This window comes from Aquarana catesbeiana, linkage group LG01 (assembly GCF_042186555.1).
Source record: "Aquarana catesbeiana isolate 2022-GZ linkage group LG01, ASM4218655v1, whole genome shotgun sequence".
NCBI lineage: Eukaryota > Metazoa > Chordata > Amphibia > Anura > Ranidae > Aquarana > Aquarana catesbeiana.
Genome location: NC_133324.1, coordinates 295,021,716 through 295,047,998, shown reverse-complemented (window position 1 = coordinate 295,047,998; position 26,283 = coordinate 295,021,716). Strand labels below are relative to the sequence as shown.

General features: G+C 42.9%; 1 protein-coding gene across 1 annotated transcript in view; it reads right to left on the bottom strand.

Moving 5' to 3' along the window:
- Window positions 1-26,283, bottom strand: part of PRODH (proline dehydrogenase 1) — a 227,899-nt gene that overhangs the window by 78,245 nt on the left and 123,371 nt on the right. Inside the window, exon 8 of the mRNA XM_073629331.1 lies at window positions 4,253-4,334. Within this exon, the coding sequence (XP_073485432.1) occupies window positions 4,253-4,334 (82 nt within the window). The remainder of the gene's footprint in view (window positions 1-4,252; window positions 4,335-26,283) is intronic.

Sequence of the window (26,283 nt, the reverse complement as noted above, 5' to 3'; positions counted from 1 at the left end):
CTGATTTTGTACAGTTGCCCACTGACAAAGAAATGATCAGTCTATAATTTTAATGCTAGGTTTATTTTAACAGTGAGAGAGAATAACAACATATCCAGAAAAACGCATTTCAAAAAAAGTTATAAATTGATTTGCATTTAATGAGGGAAGTAAGTATTTAATCCCCTATCAGTCAGCAATATTTCTGGATCCCAGGTGTCTTCTATACAGGCAACAAGCTGAGCTTAGGAGCACTCTCTTAAAGGGAGTGCTCCTAATCTCAGCTTGTTATCTGTGTAAAAGCCACCTGTCCACAGAAGCAATCAGATTCCAATCTCTCCACCATAGCCAAGACCAAAGAGCTGTCCAAGGATGTCAGGGACAAGATTGCAGACCTACACAAGGCTGGAATGGGCTACAAGACCATCACCAAACAGCTTTGTGAGAGGGTGACAACAGTTGGTGCAATTATTCGCAAATAGAAGAAAAACAAAATAGCTGTCAATCTCCCTCGGTCTGGGTCAGCATGCAAGATCCCACCTCGTGGAGTTTCAATGATCATGAGAATGGTGAGGAATCAGCACAGAACTACGTCAATGATCACAAGGCAGCTGGGACCATAGTCACCAAGAAAACAATTGGTAACACACTATGCCATGAAGCACTGAAATCCTGCAGCGCACGCAAGGTCCCCCTGCTCAAGAAAGCACATGCACAGGCCTGTCTGAAGTTTGCTAATGAACATCTGAATGATTCACAGGAGAACTGGGTGAAAGTGTTTTGGTCAGATGAAACCAAAATCGTGCTCCTTGGCATCAACTCAACTCGCCGTGTTTGGAGGAGGAGGAGGAATGCTGCCTTTGACTGCAAGAACACCATCCCCACCGTCAAACATGGAGATGGAAACATGATGCTTTGAGGGTGTTTTTCTGCTAAGGGGACAGGACAACTTCACTGCATCAAAAGGGACGATGGACGGGGCCATGTACCGTCAAATCTTGGGTGAGGATCTCCTTCCTTCAGCCAGGGAATTGAAAATGGGTCATGGATCGGTATTCCAGCATGACAATGACCCAAAACACAAGGCCAAGGCAACAAAGGAGTGGCTCAAGAAGAAGCACATTAAGGTCCTGGAGTGGTCTAGCCGGTCTCCAGGCCTTAATCCCATAGAAAATATGTTGAGGGAGCTGGAGGTTCGAGTTACCAAACGCCAGCCTTGAAACCTTAATGATTTGGAGAGGATCCACAAAGAGGAGTGGGACAAAATCCCTCGAGAGATGTGTGCAAACCTGTTGGCCAACTACAAGAAACGTCTGACCTCTGATTTCCAACAAGGGTTTTGTCACCAAGTACTAAGTCATGTTTTGCGAATGGGTCAAATACTTATTTCACTCATTAAAATGAAAATCAATTTATAACTTTTTTGAAATGCGTTTTTCTGAAAATTTTTGTTATTCTGTGTCGCGCTGTTAAAATAAACCTACCATTAAAATTATAGACTGATCATTTCTTTGTCAGTGGGCAAACGTACAAAATCAGCAAGGGATCAAATACTTTTTTCCCCTCACTGTAGGTTGAAACACAGTCATTAACTGAAACAGAAACAGCTGTGTAGAAGGCTTAAAACTGGGTGAGGAACAGCCAAACTCTGCTACTAAGGTGAGGTTGTGGAAGACAGTTTCCTGTGTTCAATGCTGAGAAACATAGGCAGATACTTATCTATCATGCCATACAATCAGGGAAGTGTGTGATTGGGCCCCAATTTATTCTACAGTAGGACAACGCCCCCTAACACATACAATGGCATCTGAAAGTGGGTGGGATATACTAGGCTATTCGTCAAGTAAATATGTTGTCCCTGAAGTTGATGGGTTGAAAATCAGAAAAAAAAAGGTTGCATAGCCGCAGATGGGTCAGGGTGCCTATGATGACCTGTGTCCACAGCCAAAAGTGCCTACGATGGGCACATGAGCATGGGAACTTGACCACAGAGCAACAGAAGACGGTGGCTTGGTCTGATGAATCATGTTTTCTTCTATATCATGTGGATGGTCAGAAATTTTAGGTGGCAAAGGGAGCTGTTTTGGCAGCAACAGGGGGATTTAAATATATATTTTTTTATCAATAAAGTGTTTATTGAAATACGCTTTTGTAATAAACAAAGATAGTGGTACACAAACTCTGTGCATCAAATATGTACAGAATATACATTTACAAGAGCAGGGGTAGGCAACCTGGGGCCCTCCGGCTGTTGTGGAACTACATTTCCCATGAGGCCTTGCAAGGCTGACAGTTACAATTACTCCCAGAGGCATGATGGGACTTGTAGTTCTGCAACAGTTAGAGGGCCCCAGGTTGCCTACCCCTGCACATGATAAAGATAAACTGAATGTTTAAAGCACATTCGCTGTGTGAGTAGATGAGTAGATAGTAACAACGTTAGTGTGCAGGTAAATTGCATACATAACAAAAACTCTGATATCTAGAGTAAGTGCATAAAAACTCTGTATCTGGAGCCAGTGTATTTTATGTATTATAGAAGTCCTTAGTCAGAAAAACAAGAGTAGAAGAAAGGAAAGAGTAGAAATGAGAAGAAACGACAGTGTAGCAATGGAGCCCGCCACCATGTTACAGTGAAATAGGGTTGATCGGGATATATACAAACATCACATCTTAGCTATTAGCAATCTTGTCATAGTCTTTTGAGTATTTAAATGTGTGGTAAGCAAGTGTCTAATCAAGGACCTTTTGTATTTTTTCATGGTGCAATTGGCAATATTTAAAAGACAACAGGCTGTGGATAGTTGAATTGTAATTTATATTATGTTTTATCATAGCAATGACCTTTTGCCAGTATGTTTGGATGAGGGAGCACTCCCACCAAATATGTGGTAAAGTGCCTTTCTCTTGATTGCATGGCTTACAATGGTCAGAGGTATTGGGAAATCATCGTCTCAGTTTAACTGGTGTAGTGTACCAGTGGGTGAGCAATTTAAAGGAGGTTTCCTGTAGACAAGTGCTACTGGAGCATTTATGAGCGAATATGAAGGCGCGCATCCATTGTTCGTCACTAAATGTAGTGTTTGAAGCGTTTTCCCAAAGCAATTTATGAAAAGGAGGATTTATTCAATATTAGGTGGGTAGTCATAACGTTATGGCTGATTGGGGCATGTGTGTATATACACACACATACACACAAATATTTAGGCAGAGAAAGAAAGACCTTTTTTTTTTTCAGAAAATCAGGAATATAACTTCTAAAATGAATTAAACAGCTTGTCCAATACATCTTGATGAGTGACAGCATAGTAAACACGAAAGAGAAACTCCTGTTGCATCATGGTAGCTAAGCCTCTGAGATACTGCTCAGTTATGTTTCGCTTAGGAGGAACATCCCCTTGATTTCCACCTGTGCCTTTCGAAGTGTCATTATTTTCACAAAAAGGGCTAGATTTTCTGATGTTGATTTAGGCCTCGTACACACGGTTTGATTATTGTACGACCGAGTGTCTGATTTTTGACAAAAGCACGTGTGCAGGATCTAGCATACCAACTATCTGCAAATTGTCGTTTGACAAACACGAACGTAGTGATGTACTATGAGAGTAAAAAGAGGAAGTTCATTTCTCAGGCGCCACCCTTTGGGCCCCTTCTGCTAATTTTGTGTTAGTAGAAGTTTGGCGAGCGTTGATTTGCGATTTTCAGATCATACAAAACAAATGCCTTTTAAAATACGTTTGGCATAACTACATCAGTATCACCAGCAAAGCAGCTTCATATCCCATTAAAGAAGAAAAGAATGTGCGCTGCATTTCGACATTTCATCAATTGCCGCGTTACGAATGTTAATTCTAGATTCCGAAAGGTAGTTTACAAGACTGAACTCTTCCGGCTCGTTCCTTGATTCCGAGCATGCGTGTTTTTACTTTCGACTTGTGTGACGATTTCTGTACGGACCATCCGAAAAACAGATGTTGAGTTCACATCCGACAAAATTTTTATAGCCTGCACATCCGCAGACTGCTCGTCTTACGAATTTTCCCTTCTGATTTTCGTATCGTGTGTACGAGGCCTTAGGCTCAATCTTATGACAAATCTGGATACAGAGTGCTGAACGTTTTTAAACACTAAGAATAAAATGTCTTGATTACAGAGGTGAAAAGCCAGGGCCCACGTATAGTTTAATCCTCTTTAACAAATATTTTGTTCAATTCCTAACTGATGCTTATGCATACACATTTAAAATACATTCATAAAAAAGGAAAGAAAATACCTGCACATTCGGCACCAAAAGAAGTTTGGAGAGCTTGGTCCTGCTGTCAATCAAACTGTTCCAGTCCAGCAAATCCACAGTTCTAAACAATGATAGATCGGTCAGTTTACACAGTATAGCAACAAGCTTTAAAGACAGTATGTAGAATATTTTGACAGGCGTAAATTAATTTAATGCATATGAAATGAATCGCAATGCTGCTGGTTTAAAGGAACACCCATGTGCAGTTTGTGATATTAGAAATTGAAACTGAATTAGTTTGTTTCCAGACTATTTTATTTCTCTGCCTAGTGTGAAGCCATTGTTGCCAAATACACTCAATACAAAAGTAGTCAAGTTTAAACATAATTATCTAAATGTTGTTGTTGCATTTGTTTTCTGGTATATAGGCATTGTTAGGGTTGTAGTACGTGGTATTTGTTTCTTGAAGTATTTACAATAAATAGTAAGGCTCATCGTTTCATAGAAAAATGTAATATGTAAGTGGTCCCAGTTTTAGGGTCAGGTATCGTTGAGTAGAGTAGGCCTACTGTATATCTATAAGCAGGTGATCAGTGTTAATTTAGTCGGCTAAAATATTTTTGTCAACTAAATTAATACTATTTTAGTCGACTAAAATACGACCAAAACAATTCAGATGACTAAAATACGACTAAATCTAAAATGGATTTTTAGTCAAAAGACTATGACTAAAACTAAATTGAATTTAGATCACAACAGCTAAATCTGTGTCTGTAGTGCATGTTTAAACCTTAATACCATAAATAATAAACATGTTATTAGATTTTTACTCCAGGAGTATATAATGTTTGGCAGTTCTAAAGAAATAATGCATTAAAACATAACTAAACCCATAAGATTTAAGTTGACTAAAATGCACTGGAGATTTTAGTTGACTAAAATACGACTAAAACTAAAATGGCATTTTAGTCAAAAGACTACAGCTGAAACCAAATCTAAATTTGCCGTAAAAACTAACACTGCAGGCGACCCTGCACCATGAATACGTTAAATGTAACCTCTCAAAAGAAAAACATGGGGGATTCCATTAACAACATTCCACTCTGGAATACCAGTTGCCTAGCTGTCATGCTGACACTCCTGCTTCATTAATTTTACCTGCAACAGATATGAATATAATACATTTGGCTTTATTGATCTGCATACTTCATCCAGATCAGAGGATAACTGAATTGTGTTTTGTCGTAACCGACGCCAGTTATGACGAAACGCGTTGAAAGTAGCGCTTGAGACGTCGCCACGTCTTCCTGGATTGGTAATTGTATGAAGTATTGTTTGAAATCTTCGCTACAAAGCTCGGGGATGTTTTGTCTACACAAGCGCTTGATTACTATATTTATGTGAGTAGGTTTTATACCTTCAAGTGCAAGAAAAGTTTTTATCCGGATTTACACTATGTAGATCTTTCCATTTTTGATTTTATATTGAACCCTGTGATCTATATGGTTGACACTGATGCTGCTGCTTGTTGGAGAGTCAGACACATTAGAGAGTCTAATTTAATCAGCAGGATGGTTCAGATTCCTTGGTAATATGATGATTATTTATAAGCACATATCACTCTGTAGTGGAGTCTGCTCGCTTTGGTAAGAGTCCTCTTCTCACAGATGCTGGTCCCTCACAGGGTGATTGCAAGATATGATCAAATGTAATCCTTCTACCATTAACACAGCGGTGACGTGGAAAGCATTTATTTGGGATTTTCACTATATTACCTTTTACTTATGGACTTAATGATTCTGTATATTGAATTAAGTTATTATTCAAGGTTTGCACAATATCACATATAGTGCAGCAAGTTGTTTATTAATATTTTAATCTGAGTCAGTATTTAAGGCAACTAATATTTTCAGAAGGCAGTCAACAATGTCAGTGCTCATATTTTATGACAATGGAAAAAAAGATCAGCTTTTATTAGTATTCCAAATAATAGAACAAGAAAAATTAAAGACATTTTGAGTGAAAGGCGTGATGACAGCCTATGTATTGCGCACTTGTTGAAAATTAAAGAACATCTGTCAGAAAAGATAAGAGAGCTGCAGTTACTGACTTTTGAAGCCCCTCCCCCCCCAAAAAAAGAGATGGTCATTGTGACCCTTGTATCACAACTGGTATGTCGCTGACCCCAAAATGTATTTTTTCTTGACACTTTAAAGCATGCAGGTTTGTTCTGGGTCTTGTTCTGGGTCTGAATTAGTAAAGGCAAGAGGATAAAAAAAAGACAGCATAGGAACTTGAATCTATAATTCTTGAATTATACTTTCAGTTTAAAGCCACAAAGCGCATTCTATATGCATTAAAACAAAAATGGACTCTTATGCCGCGTACACACGGTCGGACTTTTCGTCTACAAAAGTCCGACAGCCTGTCCGACAGACTTCCTGCGGACTTTCGGCGGACTTGCAGCAGACTTTCTAACGAACGGACTTGCCTACACACGACCACACAAAAGTCCGACGGATTTGTACGTGATGACGTACACCGGACTAAAATAAGGAAGTTCATAGCCAGTAGCCAATAGCTGCCCTAGCATGGGTTTTTGTCCGTCGGACTAGCACACAGACGAGCGGATTTCGGGGTCCGTCGTAGTTACGACGTAAAGATTTGAAGCATGTTTCAAATCTAAAGTCCGTCGGATTTGAGGCTGAAAAAGTCTGCTGAAAGTCCGGAGAAGCCCACACACAATCGGATTACCAGCCAGCTTTAGTCCGTCGGCGTCCGTTGGACTTTTGTAGACGAAAAGTCCGACCGTGTGTACGCGGCATTACACTCTGTGTGGAAGAAGTGATTTCTAAACAGAGGTCCAACACACCTTCTTCTAGTGCACTTTAATCAGAATGTAGCACAATCTTTGCCAATTGGGCTCATGTTAGACCTCTGCAGAGCAACCACTGCTTACAAAAATAGGGGTGCTTCTCTGGATCAAGCTAGAAGGGGACAGCCACTCTTACTTTAGGCTTCTCAAGAAAATTGTGGGGATTTTGAACACTCATTGTTTTGAGGCTTTTAGCAGATTTAAATTGACATTTCAAATGGGATTTAAGTAATCTTAACAGCTTATTTTCTCAGAAATCAGTCCACTAGGAAATGCATTTAAGAACATACCCCTTTTTATAATGAGCAGACCCTCGGGGTTTATTCCACAGGCATACATATGTAATATTTTAAAACTAAAATGTATTTTTAAGTCTTTTTGGCAATATAGAACGTGTCCAGGAATACATGGAATACAGCTATTTTTGCCTGTAACTTGACAATGAATATTACTACTGCATAATTGGCGTATTGCTAAATGGTCATTTATAGCTACATTACTGAGAATTTTTATCACCCATTTCATTACGTCTGATATTTTTAAATTACCCATTATATGGCTACAACAGGCAAGACTGGTCTAATATTGCTTGTATAGCTCATAAATGTTTTATGCGAATATGAAATGCTAATTGGGATAACAATGCTTATATACACTAAAACTATATATATATATATATATATATATATATATATATATTTTTTTTTTTTTCTTTTTTCTCACAAAAGTGAGTACACCCCTCACATTTGTAAGTATTTTATTATATCTTATTATATCTTTTCATGTGACAACACTGAAGAAATTACACTTTGCTAAAATGTAACACACAGCCATTAAGGTTTAAACCACTGGTAACAAAAGTGAGTACACCCCTAAGTGAAAATGTCCAAATTGGGCCCAATTAGCCATTTTCCCTCCCCGATGTCATGTGACTTGTTAGTGTTACAAAGTCTCAGGTGTGATTGGGGAGCAGGTGTGTTAAATTTGGTGTTATCGCTCACTCTCTTACTCACTGGTCACTGGAAGTTCAACATGGCACCTCATGGCAAAGAACTCTGAGGATCTGAAAAAAAGAATTGTTGCTCTACATAAAGATGGCCTAGGCTATAAGAAGATTGCCAAGACCCTGAAACTGAGCTGCAACATGGTGGCCAAGACCATACAGCGGTTCAACAGGGCAGGTTCCACTCAGAACAGGCCTCACCATGGTTGACCAAAGAAGTTGAGTGCACGTGCTCAGTGTCATATTTGGGAAATAGACGTATGAGTGTTGAAGGGGTGGGGGGTCAGCCTGTCAGTGCTCAGACCATAAGCCAAACACTGCATCAAATTGGTCTGCATGGCTGTCGTCCCAGAAGGAAGCTGATGCACAAGCCTGCAAACAGTTTGCTGAAGACAAGCAGACTAAGGACATGGATTACTGGAACCATGTCCTGTGGTCTGATGAGACCAAGATAAACTTACTTGGTTCAGATGGTTTCAAGCATGTGTGGGGGCAACCAGGTCAGAAACACAAAGACAAGGGTGTCTTGCCTACAATCAAGCATGGTGGTGGGAGTTTCATGGTCTGAGGCTACATGAGTGTTGCTGGCAAAAAAATGGTAAAAAATGAATAAAAAAAACACTGATACCAGTGGTGGAACTACAGGGCTCACAAAGGTCGTACCTATGACCGGCCCTGGAGTTCCACCACCGGACTCGGAGGGAAGGGCCCTGGCTGGGGTTCAGGGGGGCCCTCTATGGTTCCTTGCACCTTACGCCACTGTACTGTGATGTACTGTAGCAGAGCATGATCCCCTCACTTTGGAGACTGGGCTGCAGGACAGTATTCCAACATAACTGCCCCAAACACACCTCCAAGATGACCAATGTCTTGCTAAAGAAGCTAAGGGTAAAGGTGATGGACTGGCCAAGAATGTCTCCAGACCTAAACCCTATTGAGCATCTTTGGGCATCCTCAAAAGGAAGGTGAAGGAGTGAAATGTCTCCAACATCCATCAGCTCCGTGATGTCATCATGGAGCAGTGGAAGAGGACTCCAGTAACCTGTGAAGCAACCTGTGAAGCTCTGGTGAACTCCATGCCCAAGAGGGTTAAGTCAGTGCTGGAAAATAATGGTGGCCACACAAAATTGACACTTTGAGACAAATTGACATTTTCACTTTGGTGTGTACTCACTTTTGTTGCCAGCAGTTTAAATATTAATAGTTGTGCGTTGAGTTATTTTGAGGGGACAGCAAATTTACACTGTTATACAAGCTGTACACTCACTACTTTACATTGTAGCAAAGTGTAATTTCTTCAGTGTTATCACATTAAAAGATATAAAACTATTTACAAAAATGTGAGGGGTGTACTCACTTTTGTGACATACGGTGGCAGAGGCGTATCTAGTGAAAAAGTGGTGCCTATGGCAAGCACTGAAACTGTGCCCCAGTCAAAACATTTGAAACTCATCTTTCAGATAACCTTAACAAAAAAAACAGCTAACAAAACTACAAGTCAAACTCTTTAATCTTCCAATGAACAAATTATGGATTGGCACTACATAAAAATTATAACTGCACCTTCCTTGCTTTCACTGATGCAAACTGGTCTATGATGTGCTCAAAGTCAGTTCACCCATAAATGTGGCCTCACCAGCACCCAAAAATGCAGTAACATCAGCACCCATAAATGCAGCCTTAGCAGCACCCATAAATGCTGCGCCAGCGCCTCTGACACTGTACAGAGGTAGAGAGGGAGTAGGATCACCATCGGACAGGCGCCCTAGGCGGCAGTGTGCCCTAGGCGACTGCCTCATCTGCCTAGTGGCAGCGCCGGCCCTGTCTGCTTGGCACACACGCACAATCGCACAACAGCAGGTACTACTTGCACAAATCACTTTATTACACTTTATATATGATATCTATGGCTAAGCACATTTATTTAATCCATATTATTTGAGCACTATATTTGATTGGCTGCTTGCTTCACTTCTGCTTAGCAGATGGCACTGGTACACATGCACATGATGATCAAGATCATGATGACTTAAGTACTAGTACCTGCTTGGCTGCAGTGCTAATCCTTGCAGTTGCTGCTACCTGGGGGTTCCCCGTCATCCAATTTTTTCTCTCTGGTCACTCTCATCATCTCTTCTCCAGCCTCCAGGTTCCCCTCCAGAGTCCTCACGTCACGATCACGTCACAGACCCAGGAGACCCCGCTTCGGGGAGAAGATGATGCAGCTGTGCAGACGAGGGTAGGCGGAGCCTCCACCAGTTACCCTACCCTACTTAGACCCCGTCTGTCTGGCCAGTCATCGGCCGTCATGGGGGCACCTGTCATTCCCCTCCCCACTGCCAGTCAGAGGCGTATCTAGGGAAAATGGCACCTATGGCAAGCACTGAAACTGTGCCCCTGTCAAAACATTTGAAACCCATCTTTCAAATAACCTTAACAAAAAAAAGCAGATAACAAAACTACAAGTCAAACTTTTTAATCTCCCAGAACCTTCCTCTATCCCTATTAGGCCGCATTAACTTAATTAAAATGAAAATCATACCTAAATTTACATACCTATTTCGTAATTCCCCACAATGGATACCTTTCTCATTTTTCAAGAAATTGAACCAAATTTTCTCCTCCTTCCTCTGGGGTCCAAATCCCCCTAGATTTAAACTCTCCACACTAATGCGTCCTGTGTCGCAGGGGGGGGCTGGCATTTCCAGACTGCCAGAAATATTTTCTGGCAGCCCAGCTGGTCACGGCAGTTTGGTGGCTAGTACCGGATGCGTCCAACCCCGCTGCGGTTCTGGAGGCTGCGGTGGTTCGCTCTGTGGAAGCCCTTACACATTTACCCCTTCGAGGTCCCAAGGCTCCATATGATTTGACCACCTCCATACACACGACTCTAAGGGCCTGGAGGGCAGGACTGGAACTTGAGAAGTTCCCACGAAATGCAGTCTCCCCGCACACCCCCCTTTGGAACAACCCTACCCTACCCCATCTCTACTCATTACCAGACCCTAAAATATGGGCCAAATGCGGTCTTAAACTGATATCTGACCTCACCACCGGCACCGCCATACACCCCTTCAATCACCTGGTATCCCAATACAATGTGCCTCCCTCGCATCTATTTCGCTATATGCAACTGTCTCATGCGTTCAAAGCCCAAATAATACCCAACGACACGCAAATAGTGCAATCAGATCTGGAGAGGGTCACAAGATATGAATGTACCAAGAAACCGACCTCAGTCCTTTATGCACATCTCCTAAGAGTTTCCTCTCCAGATCTGTCAAAGCTTCGGCAGCGATGGACACAGGATATCCCGACACTGGACTCCGAGGATTGGGAGGACATGTGGGATTTCTCCTTCAAAATCCTGGTCTCACTTCGAGACCGTCTCATACAATACAAAATACTACATCTGGCATATCTCACCCCATATAGATTGCATAAGATGAGAACCTCCCTGTCCTCGGAGTGTTGGAGATGTACTGGGGATCCAGGTGATTTTATACACATTTTCTGGTCCTGTCCAGCAATTAAAAACTACTGGTCAGAAGTACTATCTGTAATACAAGAAGTGGTGAGAACAGATATAGCCCCAACCCCGCAGATCTGCCTTCTAGGTTTAGTGGAAGAATTAGCCCCCAAGATAGCAGAGAGAACCCTCATAGGGCTCCTGCTCCTTTATGCAAGGAAAATGATCACTCTCTGCTGGAAAAAACGTGCCCCGCCATCCATATTGTTATGGAAAACACATGTCAATAAAGTACTACCACTCTATAAGGAAACCTATCAAAATAGGGGATGCCCCAAAAAATATGATAGAGTGTGGGCCAAATGGCTAGCTGAGGCCTCCAGGGCAACCGCAGACTGATTGAACAGGTACATAATACCAGTCTACGGGAGAAAGTGATACTGATACATTGGTTGATTTTATGGTAATGTAATCTCTGAAATGGGTTTAATTGATATCTAATATTGTCCCTTGGGTCTCAGCTGATAAATCTAATCCTGAAATACTTTAATTGAGCAGGAGCCAACACCGCACTAGGTTTGTTTGTTATTGTTCTTTTCTTTCAGACATGCTACAGATGTATGATATTAATGCTGGATGCAGCCCAATGGCCGGCTGGCACTGACTCCTGCGTGGGTCTAGTCCCAATGCTGTGGCAGGTTTAATGTTGTTAATTGTTTGTATGTCTTATACTCAATAAAAAGATTTTCAAAAAAAACCCCAAAAACTTTTTAATCTCCCTATTAACAAATTATGGATTGGCACTACATAAAAATTACAACTGTGGGGGCGCATGTGCGGCGGCACCTAAAATGGACGCTTAGTCCGGGAGCTCCGTCCCGTCTCAGCAGCTCCGGCCTCTCCAGCGGCACTACAACTGGTGATAACCGCCTGGATCAACCCCCCACTAGGGGCAGAAGTCCCGGGGACACCCCTGATATACCCGGGAGCGGTAAGGAGGAATCTAAAGCCCGCGTTTGAAGCCACCCTGTCTCAGACCGGGACAGCCAAGATGGCAACCGCACCTCACTGCTATGCACCAGCCTGCTTCTCCGGTGGACAGCCCGCAGCCTCCCCCTCCATGCTGCAGCAGGATCTCACAGCAGGTATTCCTCCCCTGGATCCAGCATCCCCAGCATCTACCAAATCCCTCAGAGCGCTCCTTGGCAAACCTGGACTTCTCCCCCATGGAGGCCCCCCCCCAGACTCACCAGCCGCATCAGCCCATGAACACAGACCTAGACCTACTTCAGCCATTTAATATGGCTGACCTGTTTGCCAAGTTTGCAGACCTTCTGGATAGAGGCCTGCACAATACGGCTAACAAGATAACGAGTGTCATTAAAGCAGACCTCCAGAGCATAGGAACCCGCATGGAAATCAGAGACAAATCTAGAAGCCACCATTTCCAGAACACTGCTTGTATACAGCTATTGCAGGAACAACTAGAGACTGCCAATACTAAAATTGATGACCTCGAAAACAGGAATAGGAGGTACAATTTCAGAGTCAGGGGGCTCCCAGAATCTTATAAAGATATCCCTGAAACCATAAGATCTTTTATCAAGGACTTGCTCCCCAACGCGCCGCAGCACAGACTGGAGCTGGATCGGGCTCACAGAGCTCTCAGACCGCCTAGGGCTGACGGTCTCCCCCCGTGACATTGTGGTGAAACCACATTTCTACTCTGTCAAGGAGGAGGTGATGCGGAAAGCAAGAGCCATGTCTAAAATTGTGTTTCAGGGTCAACTGCAAATATTCGCGGACATATCCCCATCCACTATCCAAAAAAGGAGAGCCTTAAAACCATTACTTCAAATCCTGACGGACAAAGAAATTAAGTACTGGTGGCTCTTTCCATTCCAACTTAAATTCCTCTTTAAAGGCAAAGCATACACCTTCTGATCCCTACAGGAAGGAGAAAAGCTTTTGCTGCAACTAGGTCTCATCAGCCAAGACCCAAATCTTCCACAGCCAGGATCGCAACCAAACTCAGCAAGGAGACCATTCCCAACCAGCCTCTTGAATCCGGTCTGGGAAACTGCCAGATCCAAGAAGTCCAAGGAAACCATTCCTCCCTGACTCTCATAACTTGAACATCCTCGGTTTTCCTTCTTGGCCCTTTCTTCCTCCCAGCTGCTAACTGGGAGGATTTGAACTCCCCACCTGTGCCTTGTGAGATGAGTATCCTTTTGGGGTACCCACACGCCTCTGCCGAGGCGGTCTCGTGGGGCACAAAACCCGGGAAGGAAACTGACTCGGGCTCTATAACGACCAAACACACTGGGTTACCCCCCCTCTTTTTTTTTATCTATGCAGTGGTGGGGAGCAAGCCATAGCTCCTGACAAACCCAGGGGAACTTTCCGTTACCACCAAAATGTTTTGGGGTTCCTCTAGCCGTCCCCCCCCCTCCACCCCTTCCCCCCAGGACCCTTTAGTCCTTAAGGATCCAGGTTAACACTTATCTTCCTAATTGATGTAGGTCTTCTGTTATTGTTTACTGTTGAATACTGCATACTCACCTCCAAGTCTGCCTTCACCTCAAAGCAAGTCATATTAGAGGTGACTTTGTAAATGACAGGCACAGTGCCCTTTTTGTTATACACTAACCATTACACGAGGCCTCCCTGCTGGGGTGGTGTTCATGCACCCCTTCCTGTCTAGTAGAACAGGTATTTTACCCTTCTCTAGACAGGACTAATCCCTGTTTTCTAGAGGGATTTTAGTGTAACTCACACTTACTGATGGAGGATTCTGTCCCCTCCACTCTACAGAAGACTCTCAAAAGGAGGTAGATCATTTCCTTGACAACATACAGACCCCCAAATTAGAAGACAGGCACCGCCTGAAACTAGATGCCCATATGTCCGCAGGGGAAGTGTGCGCGGTCATAAAAAATTTTGGAGCATATCGCCCCTTAGGTCACGTCCCCGAAAACATAGGGGGATGCCAAAAATATTTTGGCCAGCTTTGAAGGGACTAGGTACCATCTAGTTAGCACTTTTACACTAGCTGCCATGAGGCAGGAATTGAGAATGCCTTTGTAAGATTGGGAGAAATGCCTGTGCCAAGTGTCCAGTTTCCAGTGTTGGGACAGATCGTCTTCCCAGGCCAGCATGTAAGGTGTCTTGGACTGTGCGGAGGACAGTGCTTTATAAATCACCGAGATTCCCTTCTCTGCTCATTAGTTCGCCTTCTGGGACAACAGCCACGAAGAACAATTTGATGCAGTGTGTGGCGCATGGTCTGAGCACCGACAGGCTGACCCCCCCACGCCTTCAACCTCTGCAGCATTGCCGGCAGCACTCATGCATCTCTTTCCCAAAGACAACCTCTGGATATCACACGGAGCATGTGCACTCAACTCCTTTGGTCAACCATGACGATGCCTGTTCTGAGTGGAACCTGTCCTGTTAATCCGCTGTATGGTCTTGGCCACCGAGCTGCATCTCAGTTTCAGGGTCTTGGCAATCTTCTTATAGACTGGGCCATCTTTATGTAGAGCAACAATACTTTTTTTCAGATCCTCAGAGTTCTTTGACATGAGGTGCCATGTTGAACTTCCAGTGTATGACACCAGGGAGGGAAAATGGCTAAATGGGCCCAATTTGGACATTTTCACTTAGGGGTGTACTCACTTTTGTTGCCAGCGGTTTAGACATTAATGGCTGTTTTGAGTTATTTTGAGGGGACAGCAGATTTACAGTTATACATGCTGTACACTCACTACTTTACATTGTAGCAAAGTGTAATTTCTTTAGCGTTGTCACATGGAAAGATATAATAAAATATTTACAAAAATGTGAGTGGTGTACTCAATTTTGTGAGATACTGTATATTTACACACACACACAAACAAAAGGAATCCACAACCATGTTTTTTTAAGCACAACAGAACCCTGGATAAAAATCAATCTCAGGATATACATTTTTTCTACCTGATATCATGATAGTAGTTATTCATATGATGGGTGACTATAGGAAAAATTCCTGCTGTAGTCGTTTTCTTTATTCGCCTTTCTTTACCCAGCCTGTAAGTGCAAGGTCATCCCTGTGCTGATCTCTGCTGTAAGTATGTTCAACATAAGGCTGGCGCTGCCCAAATGAAAACGGAGCTCTTATTGGCTCTGCCCCTCCTTTTCCCAGTCTTAGGTTACCTGTTCAGTAGATACTCATTAATACATAACTGGAATTAAATGATGCTTTTCAACATTTGTTTTTTTGCATATAGTTCTACTTTAAATATAATGTTACAAATTCAATGAGCCAAAATTTCCCTGCAACTTATGTTTAATCAATGAAGGCTTACACTAGAAAACATCAGAAAGATCGTTTTTTTCTTTTTTTTGTTTTTTTAAGTTTAAGAAAAAATAAAAATACATGGCTCTATTTAGCCTAAAATATTGCAGCCCATTTAACAGCCCTGCTGACTTCTACAACAGAAACAGATGTTATAACATATGTAAGATAAATATCATGCCAACTGATCTGCAGTTCCAAACCTGTAAAGCTACAGCGTAACTAAGCAGCTACCATTTCGCCCTGATCTACTTTGGCATACAGCTAAACAATTAAAGTTAACTGGTAAAGGACCAAACTTGTCCATTTAAAAATGTTTTAAAGGTCCAGCCAAAGCAAGTAATTTTAGTTATGGGTGGAACTTGGGGGGGGGGGGGGGGTTGTGGTGTTCCAAGTATTGGATATTCCTACAGCGGTTTCTGCCTGACATAATTCTCAATTCTGTCCTTGGAGTTTTGGGTGCGCTTTTCATTTTAATCTCTGCTGTAACCAACCCCCCCCCCCCCCCCCCAATCAGGACACAACAGGTATACAGACTCATGCATTTAAAGCATGAGTCTGTATCTAAACACAAGAACAGAAATATAATATATATATATATATATATATATATATATATATATATATATATATATATATATATATACTGTATATATATATTGCCAGTATCGCTTCCTGTTCACAAAAAATGTTCTTATTGTACTGTGCTAATACAAGAACAGCATTGTCCCCTAGGGCAGGTCTACAGAAAACTCCCCCTTTCTTCTGCTCTATAACATATGGGGAGAGGTTCTATGGTTCTCAGAGATAACTAGAAACAATTTAACTGATAACACTGTGGCACGTGCAGAGAACACATGATGTTATCAGCTGACAAGATTTGTTCAAAGATTAACAGATACTGTATATAACAAAGGGCATTCAATTGTATATTAAACAGACCCGAACCCCAGAAAAACAGGATTAAATAAAATTAAAAACAAGTTGTCCTCCCCTGCACTTTGCGACAGCCACTAATCAAGTTCAAATCTAAATTGGAGACGTGAATGTGGTTGTACATTGCATTCATTTTTTGTGTTTTAAGCCTGGTACACATGGGCCAAATATTGACCGATTCAACAGAAAACAGCCGACATTTGCCCTGTGTGGGAGAAGCCAGCCAAACGGCCGGCTTCTGTCGAAGGGGCATGCTGGAAAACCAGCATTCGAACAGTGCTAGCAGCCAATAGCTAAGAGCGCTGACGAGGCTGACAGGTGTGTTCTGGCAGGGGGGGGGGGGGGGGGCAGTCTCCCTGTCAGAACAATTGCTCAGTGAGGAGATCGCTGCACTAACATTGCATAGTTAGTAAAGAGAGCTCCTTCGTTTTTTTTTTTTGTTCAGCCCGCTAGGTTGAACGAAATAAGATATTGTAGTGTATACCTGGCTTTACTCTTTTGCACCAGTCCTTTAGAACAGTTCTCCTGACCAGGGGGAGGAGGCCAATAAAAAGAATGACTCGCCATTTCAAAGCAAGTTTGCCAATGGACCACATGCTTACTGCATTTTAGGTTATTTGGCTCAAAATACTAGATCAGCCCTGTGTGTCAGTTATGATCGCATGGCAGGTACCTTATTTTTAAACCTGCATTCTGGGCTTTATGTCACAGTCTCCTACTGGACCTGGTGCCAAGAAATCACAACCAAAAGTCATTCAGTTTAACCAAAGGGCTGATGTTGTGGGGCTTGAAACCAGCAACCCCTCCCCCCCTTATTGAGAATATATATATAGAAATATTGATTTCACCAGTAGTGTAACTAGCATCCAGGGTGGATCATTTTTCTTAGTGCCCATTCTCTTCCTACCTCCTACAACAAAATTTTCAGTAATAATCGTGAAATTTAAACTCATCCATGCTGAGGTTGGGAGTTAAGTGCATTGGTGGAGGGCAGATAAAGTCAGCTGTAAATACGGTTGCAACTTTATTCTGAGATACTTTACAAAGCATATCAAATATGTCCTTGAAAAATTAAACAGCATGGATTAAAACTAAAAAAAAAGTGTAGCCCCAATGGTGTATAGCTTATATTGTGGGAGTAAAATTAGCAACAGGATTGGTGACCTTGGCAGTAAAAGTAACCTTCAGCACTGGTAACACTGGAAGCAATATTAACCCCCAACACTGGTGTACGTGGCTGCAATGATTCCCCCTTCATTTGTGGTCAGTGGTGGTAACGTTAACCCCCCAGCATTGGTGGTTATTGGCAGGCTGTGAAAATATCCCTCTCCTCCCGGCTTTGATGGCCAGTGACTGGCTGAATAATAACACCCCCCACAGAATTGGTGGTCAGTGAGTTGAATAGTAGCCCCTCCCTTCCCAGCACTGGTAATCAATGGCGGGTTGTAATAACACCCCTTCCTCCCCAGAGTTGTTGGTACTTGGCTGGCTGGAATAAGAATTCCTCCACTGCCAGAATTGGTGATCAGTAAAAGACTGTAATAGTCTACCTAGCATTGGTGGTCAATGGCTGTAACAATAATGACTAAACACATGCTCTCATGTCAAGCACTATCTCTCGCAGGGCCCATTCACACTATAGCACTACTATCTGCAAGGGCATGGAGAAAATTATGGTTTTTAACACTTAACCCCTTGATTGCCCCCTAGTGTTAACCCCTTCCCTGCCAGTGACATTTATACAGTAATCAGTGGCTATTTTTAGCTCTGATCGCTGTACAAGTGTCACTGGTCCAAAAGTTTGCAGTGCCGCTAAAATTCACAGATCCCCGCCATTACTAGTAAAAAAATAAATAAATAAAAATACCACAAATCTATTCCCTATTTTGTATATGCTATAACTTTTGCGCAAATCAATATATGCTTATTGCAATTTTTTACCTGCTCTGTTTAATGGTTTTGTAGAAAGCAGCCCACGAACCTCCTCTTCTGGGGTCCCTTGCCTGCGCTCTGGGCTCCCCCTCTATGTGTGCCACCAAAGCAAGCGGCTTCCTATGGTGGCACACCTGCAAGCTCAATCCTGGGCCATGCTGTCTGAGTCAATTGACACATAGTGTGGCTCAGCCCCACTCCTTCGTCATCAATTGCTCCCAGTGCTCGCGAGTCCAATATGGTGGGAGAGAGAGAAAGTAGCAAAACTGTTCTCAGGCACATTGCTGGATCAAGATTGGACTGGTAGGTAGTATTTAGGGAGCTGGGAAAGAGTGGGTGGGGGAGCTTAACCAAATACAGTGATTACATTAACGTAAAAATCCTAAACCCTTTACAACTACTTTAAGAAAAATGTTGAGATAAGGGGGATACAGAGACAAAAAGGTAAAGCTAAGGAGTATACAGAGACAAAAAGGTAGAAGTTAGGTTAGGGACTGCTTCAGCCTACTGCTTAAATGTATACTCAGGGATCATCATATATTGTCAGGTGTGCTTTTTTCCAGATCTGTGCAGTAATCCAGCTATGAAAAAAAAAAAAGACCAGTCATTGCCGCTTTCTCATTGTGTAGGGTGGCTTGTATCTGCCTCCTGTAGCTTTCTGCAGGCAGCCTGCAGTGGGTAGGCCTGCAAATTCCCTCCTACAAGTCTGCACCAGCTATGTATGTATATATATATATATATATATATATATATATATATATATATATATATATATATATATGTATGTCACTGTGGCAAAACATTAAAAGTAGAACTAAAGGCAAAACTTTTTTTTTTCCCATTTTGGATAGAGCAAGGGAGGGTTATAACCCCTGTCAATTTTCTTTTCACCATTTGTGTCCCATTGTGGAGATTTCCCTTTTACTTCCTGTCCCATAGCCAAACAGAAAGTGAGAGGAAATCCCTGCAAATTATGGGAATCCCTTGGGAACTCCCAGGTCACCAAAACTAGTGTCCCCATTGGAAGATTACCCCTCTATTACATTTCTGGGGACAACACAAAATTTGGGATTTTCTTCTACTTTCACTTTCAATGATAATGGTAAACAGGACAAATACACTCAAATAGGCGGTGACTCTACCTAACTGGGCGCAGACAGCAATAAAAACTGACAGGTGTTCTAATCCCTCGCCACTCTATTAAAAAAAAATACAAAAATGTTGTCTTTAATTTTACTTAAGTGTCACTAAAGAAAAAATATTTTGGATAGAATGGAGAGGCATTAGAACACTTGTCAGTTTTTTTTTGTTTGTTTCCTCTGCCCCCGTTGGGTAGATTCACCCCGTCTGTTAGTCCTGTTTACCATTATCATTGAAAGTGAAATTAAAAGAAAATCCCAAATCGACATTAGAACAGTAATAGAGGTAAAATATTCTAATGGGGACATGGCAACCCTGGTGACATGCCAAGATTCCCTCACTATGGAGGGATCTCCTCTCACTTCCTGTTTTGGCTATGGGACAGGAAGTGAAGAAAAATCTGCCCAATGGGACACAGATGACAAAGAACTGACAGGAGTTGTAACCCCCCCCCTTACTCTATCCAAAACGCGGAAAAAAATTGCCTTTAGTTACATGTTAATGTACTGGCAGTGTGTTGGTTATAAGCTTCAAGATGCCACCTTAACTCAAATGACCTATTTTCTGCATCCAGCTTTCTTTTAGCAGTTTAACTACGCAGACAAACGAAATGCAAGTTTGAGTTCTTGATGAAGTCTTTCTAGACACAACTATTTATGTCCTCTTTTGCAATTACTTAGGTCTCAAGAAGAATGACTGCTTGTAGAGAATCACTGGAAAAATCCATTTTATTCAAACAACTGTTTTCTATTTGAAAGTTTTCTCAAGCACCTAATGTCCCATATAATAACATAATACGACAACAAAGCAAGCAAGATAAAGCATAGTGCACTATTCAGAAAAACTGCTGAACAAATGTAAAGTCATGTTTTGAAAAGGTGGTGCATTTACCATGAACCTTGACTAATGTCTTGCTTTGGAAAGGGGTCTTTAGGATTACATACCAATGACTTCCTAACAGTATTACTAATCATGGTTCAACAGCTTTAAAAATAAATGCACCAACTATTCTTTAGAAATCACTCAAATATTATTTTGTTTCCAGACTTGCAGTAACATTCTGAAGCTCTGCACAATAGAACTGAATCCATAATATGTCCTCATAACGCTTCAATTATCCATTGCTCTTTGCTAATAGAATGCTATTATTTTTTCTATTGTTTATTAGGGCCCAACACTTCCTGACCTCATGTACACACTAGTCCACCAAGCTCAATTGCCAGCATTTGTCTGTCTGAGCACCAGCGGGTTCACATAATTATTTTTTTTTTAAATAATCTATCTATCTCAGCCTCCGGTTTCTCCTTTAGCCTTTTTCATAATTAGGGTCTTGGCCAGCACATTTATATTTGTCTTATATGGTCAAAAAAAATGCCTCTTTAGTGAGCAGTTGAGGATTCATTTCTATAGCATTGATGGATATTTTTCTTATTGTCCAACACTGCAATCCAAGAGCAGCCATTTTCCATAGTTCAGCAGTGACGATATGAATGTTTGCGGAGGGTGTGATTGCTCTGCTTCTCACAGTCTTCTCCAGACTTGCAATAATGACAGATACTTAAGGCTTGTTAAGGCAGTACACCTGCCTAAATCTGCCTGCATTCTTCTCACATTCATATGCAATTAAAATATTGAAAACGGGGTAAATTATTAATCCAGCATAATACAGTGCTCAGCATAAAGGAGTACACCCCAACAGATTTGTCAGAAAACCTTTACTTTCCTTTCAGAATCACCATTTTCTATGGGTGACTATAAAACAAAATACTCCCACAAATGCAGCCATTGATTGCAACCAAAATTGTTAATTTTGCACACACAAAAAGTAATTTTTCCTAGCAAATTAATTCAAGACCCCAACCCCCCCCCCCCAACGAAAGCTGAACTTTAAGCTAGGTTCACACTGGTACGACACGGCAGTTGTACGACTATGGATCCGACTTTGCCCTGCGACTTGAAGTCCGACTTCAATGAATGGGGATCTCTGACAATGGAGGCACTTTGTGTCTGGTATGAATCTTTAGGGGGAACTTCACACCAAATTTGAAAAAAAAAAAAAAAAAAAAAAAAAAAAAGGCATGGGTTTCTTCTCCAAGAGCATACCAGGCCCTTCGGTCTGGTATGGATTTTAAGAGGAACCCACACACCGAACAAACGCCCCCCCCCCCCAAATCCATACCTGACCCTTATCCGAGCATGCAGCCTGGCAGGTCAGGAAAGGGGGTGCGGACAAGCAAGCGCCCCCCCCCCCCCCTCCTGAATCGTACCAGGCCGCAAGCCCTCAACTTGGGGAGTGGGTGCTTTGGGGCAAGGGGGGCCCTGCGCCCCCCCTCTTCCCGACAACCCTGGCCACTGGTTGTCAGGGTCTGCGGGCGGGGGGGCTTATTGAAATCTGGAATTCCCACTTTAACAAGGGGGCCCCCATATTCCTGCTCCCCACTCTATGTGAATGAGTATCGGGTACATTGTACCCCCACCCATTCACCTGAAAAAAAAAGTCAAAAATAAAACACAGTACACAGGTTTTTAAAGTAATTTATTAAGACAGATCCGGCGTCTCTTCCGATCTCTTCTCCCCTCTCCGGCTCTTCTGTCTCCTCCACTGATGTCTTCTGCCTATTCCAGTTCTTCTCCGCTCTCTGTTGATGTCTTCTAGATCTCTCCGGTTCTTCTCCCTCTGTCCGCTGTCTTCTGCCTCTGCTGGGTCTTCTCCGCTTTCTTCTTGCTCTTTTGCTGGGTCTTCTCCCTCTGTTGTTCTTCCGATGTTGACTCAACGCTCTCTCGTCTAATGCTGGGTGCGTGGTGTGCCACGACTTATATTGGCATGGTCATTGGCCGGGGTCACCGGGTGATGTCATCTGGCCCTTATGCCCTGCCCCTTTTGACGTCACCTTCCAGGGAATGATGAGGCGGTGATGTCATAAGGGGCGAGGCCTCCAGATGACATCACTGGGTTACCCCACCTTATGCCAATATAAGTATTGGCACACCGTGCACCCAGCATTAGAGCGGGAAGGAGCATCGAGTCAACATTGGAGGAAGAACAGAGGGAGAAGACAGCGGAGAAGACCCGGCAAAAGAGCGAGAAGATAGCGGAGAAGACCCAGCAGAGGCAGAAAACAGCGGACAGAGGGAGAAGAACCAGAGAGGGCTAAAGGACATCAGTGGAGAAGACCCGGAGAGGGGAGAAGAACTGGCAGAGGCAGGAGACGTTAACGGAGGAGGCAGAAGAGCCAGAGAGGGGAGGAATCAGAAGAGACGCTGGAGCTGCCTTAATGATTTACTTTAAAAACCTGTGTACTGTGTTTTATTTTTGACACTTTTTTTTTTTTTTTCTTAGGCGATTCACATAGGGTGGGGGGTGGGATATGGGGGCCCCCCTTGTTAAAGGGGGCTTCCAGATTCCGTTAAGCCCCCTGCCCGCAGCCCCCGACAACCAACGGCCAGGGTTGTCAGGAAGAGACCCTTGTCCCCATCAACATGAGGGCAAGGTGCTTTGGGATGGGGGGGGGGGGGGGGCGCATGCGGCCCATCCCCCTTTTTGAGCGCGTGCGGCCTGGTACGGTTCAGAAAGGGGGGGGGGCGCTCGCTCGTCCCCACCCCCTTTCCTGACCTGCCGGGTTGTGTGCTTGGATGAGGGTCTGGTATGGATCTTGGAGGGGACCCCACACTGTTTTTTCAGCATGGGGGTTCCACTAAAATCTATACCAGACCGAAGGGCCTGGTATGCTCTTGGAGGGAAAACCATGACGTTTTGTTTTTTTTTTTATTTGGCGTAGCGTTCCCCTTCAAGATCATCAGAGCACAAGTCTCATACCAAAGTCGGATCAGTTAGGACCGCGATCCGACTTTGATCCGACCTCAGTGATATTCAATGAGCTGAAGTACGATCAAAGTCACACCAAAGTCGGACCAACTTGTATCGGACCAGTTAAGACGGCTCTCATAGGGAAACATTGATTTCCACACATCATGCGACATGAGCTCCCAATGTCGGAGCATTCATCGTAGCAGTGTGAACCCGGCCTTAGACAACAAAATCCTAATTAACAATTCAACTACAGGTGAGTCTAATTAGTCATTAACCACTTCAAGACCAAGCCTATTTTTGACACTTATTGCTTACAAGTTAAAATCAGTATTTTTTGCTAGAAAATGACTTAAAACCCCAAACAATATACATACATTAGCAAAGACCCTAGAGAATAACATGGCAGTCGTTGAAATATTTTATGTCACACGGTATTTGCGCAGCAGTCTTTCAAACGCAATTTTTTTTGGAAAAATACACTTTTTTTTAATTAAAAAAATAAATAAGAAAAACAGTAAAGTTAGCCTAATTTTTTGCATATTGTGAAAGAGGATGTTACACCGAGTAAATAGATACCCGAGATGTTACGCTTTAAAATTGCATGCACTCGTGGAATGGCGACAAACTACAGTACTTAGAAATCACCATAGGCGACAATTAAAAATTTAATGGTTACCTGTTTACAGTTACAGAGGAGATCTTCTGCTAAAATGATTGCTCTCACTCGAATGATCGCAGTGATACCTTACATGTGATTTAACACTGTTCCTTTAACCACTTCAGCCCCGGAAGAATTTCCCCCCTTCCTGACCAGAGCACTTTATGCGATTCGGCACTGCATCGCTTTAACTGATAACTGCGCGGTCGTGCGACTTGGCTCCCAAACAAAATTGACGTCCTTTTTTCCCCGCAAATAGAGCTTTCTTTTGGTAGTATTTGATCACCCCTGCGGTTTTTATTTTTTGCGCTATAAGCAAAAAAAGAGCGACAATTTTGAAAAAAAACGCATTATTTTTTACATTTTGCTATAATAAATATCCCCCAAAAATATATAAAAAAACAATTTTTTTTCCTCAGTTTAGGCGTATACATATTTTTCTACATATTTTTGGTAAAAAAAAGCCACAATAATGTGATTATTGATCGGTTTGTGCAAAAGTTATAGCGTTTAAAAAATAGGGGATAGTTTTATGGCATTTTTATTAAAACTTTTTTTTTTTTAAATGGCGGCGATCATCGATTTTTATCGAGACTGCGACATTACTGCGGACACATCGGACATTTTTGACACATTTTTGGGACCATTGTCATTTATACAGCAATCCGTGCTATACAAATGCACGGATTCCTGTGTAAATAACACTGGCAGTGAAGGGGTTAACCACTAGGTGGCAGTGTAGAGGTTAAGTGTGTCCTAGGGGCGTGTTTCTAACTGTGAGGGGCATGGCTGTGTGTGACACGTCACTGATCTCTGCTCTGATGACAGGAAACAGAGATCAGTGACACTGTCACTAGGCAGAATGGGGAGATGCTTGTTTACATTAGCATCTCCCCGTTCTTCCTTCCCGTAAGGTGATCGCGAGTATCCCCGTGGCGATCGAGTCCGCGGGACCCACGAGCCGACTCACGGAGTTTGCCTTAGGCGCACACGCCCGCCGCCGGCTGCCTCTTACAGGGGAACATACAGGTACGTGATTCTGCCTGTATGAGCCCTTCTGCCGCAGTATATCTGCTGAAGTGGTTAATAAAAAAAACTCTGATCACTTTTTATTGCGGTCACAAGGAATGTAAACATCTTTTGTAATAGGCAGTGACAGGTACTCTTTATGGAGGGAACGGGGGGGTCTAAAAGACCCCATATCCCTCATTTGCACTTCAAAGGAATCAAAAACGCCAAAATCTGCATTTTGGAACACATTTTTTTTAAAATTGGCACCATTGGCAGCCGAGTAAACCGGAAGTGACGTCGCTTCCGTGTTTTTACATCGGAGACTCGAGCAAAGCCATTTCCGGCTTCGTTCGGGACTCCACACAGCCGGTGGACATGAGGAATGGTCGCTCCGGTTTCCTGGTGGGACAAGAGACCCAGGCAGAGCGGCGGAAGGCGGCCGGATGTCCCCTCCTGCTCCTCAGGATAATGGCCGGGCGGCTCATTAGCCGCAACGGTTTTTATCATGAGAAAGCCGACCACCTAAAAAAGTCTCACAGAGAAGTCCAGGCCGTTCACGGAAGGTAACCCCTCCAGAGGAGCGTCTTCTGATGAGAAGGGTTAAAGAAAATCACCATGCAAATTCACTGCAGTTGGCTAAAGTAGTAGAAGGCCAAACTGGAGTGATTGTTTCCTGTGACACAATACAGCGTACACTGTCTCCGAAGGAAGCCTCTCCTAAAGCCCATGCACAAAAAAGCCTGCCTAGAATTTGCCAGAGCCCATGCTGAAAAAGAAGATTTATATCAAATAAAAAATACAGCGCTGTCTAGATGGCACTTCCAGAAGAGGCAAGATTAAAGTCCTTGTCTATTCTAGAGGGTACAACAAATGCGGTCTTGCTGCAGTTTAGATTG